At 39.6% G+C, this 5,962-nt stretch overlaps 2 protein-coding genes across 4 annotated transcripts; one reads left to right on the top strand and one right to left on the bottom strand.

Annotated features, from left to right (window-relative positions):
- Nucleotides 1–409: 409 nt before the first annotated feature.
- On the bottom strand, nucleotides 410–5,383 carry LOC105695837 (WD repeat-containing protein WRAP73). 3 transcript variants are annotated; one of them, XM_023433771.1, is made up of 7 exons: nucleotides 5,196–5,383; nucleotides 4,943–5,125; nucleotides 4,648–4,833; nucleotides 1,231–1,500; nucleotides 989–1,139; nucleotides 697–903; nucleotides 410–638 (listed from the first exon to the last, which is right to left on the bottom strand). In XM_023433771.1, exons 1-7 carry the CDS (start codon nucleotides 5,361–5,363, stop codon nucleotides 445–447), a joined length of 1,359 nt encoding a protein of 452 aa, XP_023289539.1. In that variant the 5' UTR covers nucleotides 5,364–5,383; the 3' UTR covers nucleotides 410–444. The 3 variants fall into 3 exon arrangements, with proteins under 3 accessions (XP_023289539.1, XP_012273229.1, XP_012273230.1); XM_012417806.2 differs by having other exon boundaries at nucleotides 411–638; nucleotides 697–906; XM_012417807.1 differs by having other exon boundaries at nucleotides 492–638; nucleotides 697–809.
- Nucleotides 1,679–4,639, top strand: LOC105695836 (elongator complex protein 2). The gene is made up of 2 exons (XM_012417805.2): nucleotides 1,679–3,316; nucleotides 3,427–4,639. Exons 1-2 carry the CDS (start codon nucleotides 2,121–2,123, stop codon nucleotides 4,592–4,594), a joined length of 2,364 nt encoding a protein of 787 aa, XP_012273228.1. The 5' UTR covers nucleotides 1,679–2,120; the 3' UTR covers nucleotides 4,595–4,639.
- Nucleotides 5,384–5,962: the final 579 nt, after the last annotated feature.

The raw sequence follows: 5,962 nt of genomic DNA, 5'->3' as shown, positions 1-5,962 counted from the left end.
CCCCTCTTTTCCCCCACTTTTCCCCCACTTCTAGGCACCCCCTGCCACCTTCTCCTACCACGCGGACAGGACCTCGCACGGGCATCCATAGGCGCCCGCGCGGAAAAAATTGTTTGCCCCCGCATCTCCTACCAACGCTATCCTAACCTGATTAGAACAAGTTACCACGGGTTAGGATGTTACCCGTCCGTTCAGGTACCGGATGTTGCTACCTGGGGGGACCGACAAAGGAGGCCGTTTGGTTCGGAGTTTCCACCGTCCGAGTAGCGGAATTCTCGTCTTTTTTTCGAATTGAGCAAGCGATTTGAAATAAATAGTTACTTTACCGTTTTCTTCCTACAATGTATAGTTTCCAATTTATGAGCTACTTTTCTGTGTTCACCATTCTTGTACAAATCTTTATTGCAAATATTAATATACAGTATTCTATGGTCGGAACACGACTCATACATGGTATATCGCAACCTTATTGTACCCACATAGTGCTACTATTTTACCTCGAGCATGCCATCGAGCATCGGATACTATGATCCCTCTAGGTGTTGAAATACAGGCAACATTAGTAGGGTGCCATTCGAAAAAATGAACTGTTTCTGTGAATATCATCAGTCTATCCTCTTCACCGCTCCATCTAATGTCTAAGACAATTAAGATGTATTAATGCTCATCGAATCTCTCAATGTTGTTTCTACTTACTCGATATAGAATTCCGAAGAAGCAAGTGGTCGGTACAGTCACTGATGATGTCCCATATCCAGAGTGCACTAGGATAAACTTGATGTCTAAGAGCCAAATATCGCCCACTGGCACTAAATTCCAAAATATCCAAGTTAGTAAATTGCGGTTCGTGTTTACCATCCTTCTTCAGGATAGGAACATTGACGGGACGATCCAGGACTTCTTCTACTAAATGTATTATTATTATTGTTATTTTATATTCCTGATTTTGTAATGTCAATTGGTTCCTATATATGAATATTAAACGTACGAACGTGTTTGATGCTTAAACTTGAGGTCTTACTGGGATCCTTTACATGAATAACACATTCGTTGAATACTTTGTGGTAATTATTGTTTATCACAGGATTGCAGTTGAACTGTAGAATTGGTTGCCATGTAATATGGTTGATAAGTACAACCTATGGAAAAATTTAATTATGATATATGATAGAGAAATTTCTCAATGCCTAAAATATAGTGGTCTCGAAGTACTATTTAGCGCATCTGTACCAATTCATTAAATCCTGCAACTGCGAGAAATTGACCGCTAGGCATCCATTTAACGATATCTATGCCTTTCAAGTGCTTAGTATATCCATATCGTACGTTTCTAGATTCCTTCCTTTTTTCAGGACAATATGCTCCGACATGGCTTTCGGAGAGAATTGAAAAGATTAACAATTTAGATTCGCTGATAATTGAGCTCCATATACAAAGTAATTCCCCATTAGGAGACCAATTTATGCCATCGATGCTGCTTAATCGTTCGCACATCAATTTCTAAAACATAATGGATAATTACATGTTATGAATTGCTTAAATGTGTGGAATGTTCACATTTTACTAATTCTATATTGCACTAAAAAACGTGACCATTAGGGTAGACTGAATTTGGCGACAAACGGGTCAAAATATTAAGTACACACGTGAGTGGTATAATTTTTAGCCTCCTGATTGGTAAGTCGATTTCTTGATATGTCCTATTTGCTCTACCTTGTTTCTTTTTGCCACTCCTCTACTTAAAACAATTTTTATACTTCTTTATGCTACGAGTTGTCGATATCAGTCAATCGGGAAGCTACCCTGCCAAATTTCGTGAGAAACGCTCAAGAGGAATTTAAATTCCGCGCCATCGGGTAACCCTCTCGTGTCAGTTGGCGTCAGTCGTCGCTATTCGTTAGTATTCGTTAGGTGCGATTGTTTATAATCGAGAGCACATGGTTTATCGTAAATGATCGTTAGTTATTCCAGGAACTACTAATTTGGTCATTTCGAACGGTGTATTTGTTCACCTATTTAAATGATAAAGATTGTTCGTTGTTAATCATGATGCGACATATGTACTCGAAAGAGGTTATGTGAATGATATATAAATTGACGAAAATCAGAAACTGTTAAAAATGACTACGCGTTACATATCTTGCGCATGTAACCGCGTCCCACACTCAGCCGATTGGGGAAGGAATGGTCTAATTTGTTTTGGCGCATGTAACGCGGTGGCAATCTATGACCCAGATGTTAATAGGCATGGCAAAGTGTTGCAAACTCTACAACGACACACTGGACAAGTTACGGTCACAAGATGGATCAAGCAAAGAGATGCAAAGCCTGAAATGGAAATTTTATCTGGCTCCAGTGATGGGACGATCGTTATCTGGACTCGGATCGATAATGTTTTCAAATGTACTTCGGTTTTAAATATTGACCATGCAGTTACTATTGCTAATTCCTTGTGCATCTACGAGTACTATAATGATCCTGTTACTCACTTCGCGCCTTTACTGATATGCACTGGGTCCATTTCTGGAGACTTGAAATTATGGAAAAGAAGTAAAGATGGAGCCACTGTGTGTTTTCAAAAACTTCATTTTGATAAAAAATTAACCATTGAAGCAAATTTGTGGCTTTTGCCGAATGGTAAGATTCCTATACTAGCTGTTGCACTGGAAGATTCGACGATCCAACTGCATTGCCGAAACAATACGTTCGATGAAGAAATGAATTTCGAGATGGTTCAAATCCTTGTTGGACACGAGGACTGGATTAGATGTATGGATTTTACTAATGACAATAATGGAAATGTTTTGATGGCTAGTGGATCCCAGGACGGTACTATTCGTTTATGGATTATTTCAAAGAAATTTAAAGAGAACGACGATAACTTGCTGACTCGGGAGCAACGGATATTTTGGATTAATGATGAAAAGTATACGGTAAGTTTAGAATCAGTTTTTAGTAGTCACGAAGGATGGATCTATGGAATTCACTGGTACCCCTGGAATATTATCGACGGAAAATACGTTCAACCGATGAAACTTCTATCGTCTTCTCTGGACAAAACTATGATCATATGGGAACCGGATGCTGCCACTGGCATATGGCTGGATCGAGTTAGAGTAGGTGATGTTGGTGGCAATTCTCTAGGATTTTATGGGTGCAAGTTCAGCCCAAACGGACTAAGTATATTTGGGCATGGTTATGAAGGATCGTTTCACATTTGGAAATGTTCATCCGATGCAAAGGATTGGTTCCCGAGAACTGCACTGACTGGCCACTTTGGCGAAGTAATCGATTTGTGTTGGGACCCAAAAGGAAGGTATTTGAGAATTAACGTATACATAGGACGAATATCGTTAAATTATAAAATATTGATGATTAAGATCATGTACAATACGTGCTTCTAATTGAATGCAAATTTTTGCATAGATTTTTAATCACTGCCAGTAAGGACCAAACGACGAGAATTCATGCACCTTGGGGAGGAGGATCGCAAGAAACTTGGCATGAAATTGGACGTCCCCAAATTCACGGCTATAATATGACCTGTTTAGTAATGCTGAATCCATACGTGTTTGCTTCCGGAGCGGAAGAAAAAGTCATACGTACGTTCACAGCTCCAATGGCATTCGTGAATTATTTAAAACAAATAGCAGGTGTCATCGATATCAAATATACCGTGGCCGAAGGTGCCTCGGTTCCTGTACTTGGCCTTACCAACAAAGCTCTTTTTGGCGAACAAAAGATATTAGAAGATGATTCAATATTGAGATACTTAAAAAATTTGAAATACGAAAACCCCCCAACGGAAGAAGAACTAGTTCGGTACACTTTGTGGCCCGAATTACAGAAACTGTATGGGCATGGACACGAAATATTTTCAATGTCAGCAAGGCATGATGGATCCATATTAGCTACAGCTTGTAAATCAGCTTCACCCGAACATTCGGCTATAATTTTATGGAATACAAAAACTTGGTATATCCATCAAAAACTGATATCTCATCAATTAACTGTTACACAAATGGCCTTTTCACCCAATGATAAATATTTGTTGTCAGTTTCGAGAGATAGAAGGTGGTCGCTCTTTCAACGTGACGATGACTTTTACACATTAGTTGTTACTAGTTCGAAACAAAGGAGCTTTCACAGTCGTGTGATTTGGTGTTGTGCATGGACTCCTGATTCCAAACTGTTTGCAACTGGTTCTCGAGAAGGTAAAATTGGAGTGTGGAATGTCCTACCCGATACGTTAAATAACAAAGATATTCAACCTGTTACAAATTTAAATTCAAAAAATGATCCAGTAACGGCTCTTGCATTTGCGCTTTTATGTTACGAACGAAACTCTTACGTAATGGCAATAGGTTTTGAAAGTGGAGTGATAGAGATTCAAAGATTATTATTAATGGTCGATAAGCTTACTTGGCAAAAATTTCAGTCTTATGACTGCTCTCAGGCTCATCATGCACCAGTTAAGCGACTTATGTTTCGTCCGTTATTAGAATCTGCACCAGTTATACAACTGGCGAGTTGTGGAGCTGATAGAATTGTCAAAGTGTACGACATTGATTTCAAAGAATCTTCTCGTACATGAATTTTGTACTTTCGAAGAGAATAAAGAACTAACATAAGATTGAAATTACTTACTCTACTGATTTTCCAATTGCTAGTTTTATAAATTCCAACATAATCTAGACCGTCGTTCGTTATCACAGTGGCCAAATGATTCCCATCTGGACTAAACTGGAGGTTCGTCTGCTTTTTAACCGATGATTTCAGATTTTGTATATGTCTCACCTCTTTATCCTCCAGTGACCAAATTGATAACTGAATCTAAAAGCAGCACATTGCAACTTTTAAACTGGATTATGGATCCTGTGTCTAAAGATTCTTATGTAATAGATACTGGTTTGGTCGGATACCTGCCTATATTGTTTCTTACATTAAAATCGGATAAAGAAAGAAAATGTTTACTATCAGGAGCCCACAGAACACGTTCAAGACCTATACTGCCTTCAATTAATTTACACTTCCATTCTGGATACAAGATAGAAAAAATCTGAATAACAGCCTTTTTAAAATTTGCGCATAAAACATATTCATTGTCAGGGGACCACTCGATGTACTGAAACAATTCAAATTAATTACTGAATGCATACATTTATAGTTATAAAACATACTGTGAAATGTCTAACCTCGATAACATCAGCGAAAACAAATGACTGAAACACGTCGAACGTTCCCGTATTTTTAATCATTAAGTTCACTTGAAACGCTGAGGCTAAATATGAGCCATCCTTGGAAAAGCTGCAGAGATGCTGATTTGTACGAAAGAAATTATTTTCAGGCTCGGTCTTAAACATTGTGAACTCTGTTATCTGTGTTGTACCAGGGCGTTTATTACGTATTTTTGACGAGCGCGCTCACTTCTCACACTTTCATCTCACGTGGGTTTATTCGCCGAATTACGCAATCGCTATATGAAAGAACGAAATCGCTAGCACTTCCGGTCTAGTAATATCAGAGATGAGTTGAGAGATTGACAGGAAGGATCGAGCGATGATCGACCAATCACGGCCCTTTATCGGGCCGGTGACGTCGTCCAATCACGGAGTCGGCCACTGCCGGGGATTGCGGCCCGGCTGAGGGATCGCCAGTTGGCCCTGAAAATTTGCCGCGATAGGATGTCGTCGAAAATTAAGAATACGCGGGAGACGCGAGGGACGTATTACATACCACGATCGACATTCATATCAACACGGTACGCGCAGTTTCCGAACCGACGCGAAGACAATGAGGTTAGGACGCGACAGTGATCACGGTCCGCGAGTGCCATGGATTGAATATCGTTCAGCGAAAGAAAAGGAATTCAACGAAAGCAGTAATATAATATTATCGTTCAATGAAGCAAGAGGAAGAGGAAACGAAGGCAGCGTATCCAGCGTATCCAGCGTATCCAGCG

The sequence above is a fragment of the Orussus abietinus genome, unplaced genomic scaffold (genome assembly GCF_000612105.2).
Source record: "Orussus abietinus isolate OABI.00-Male unplaced genomic scaffold, Oabi_2.0 scaffold1370, whole genome shotgun sequence".
In the NCBI taxonomy this organism is placed as follows: Eukaryota; Metazoa; Arthropoda; class Insecta; order Hymenoptera; family Orussidae; genus Orussus; species Orussus abietinus.
This window is presented reverse-complemented; position numbering and strand designations above follow the sequence as displayed.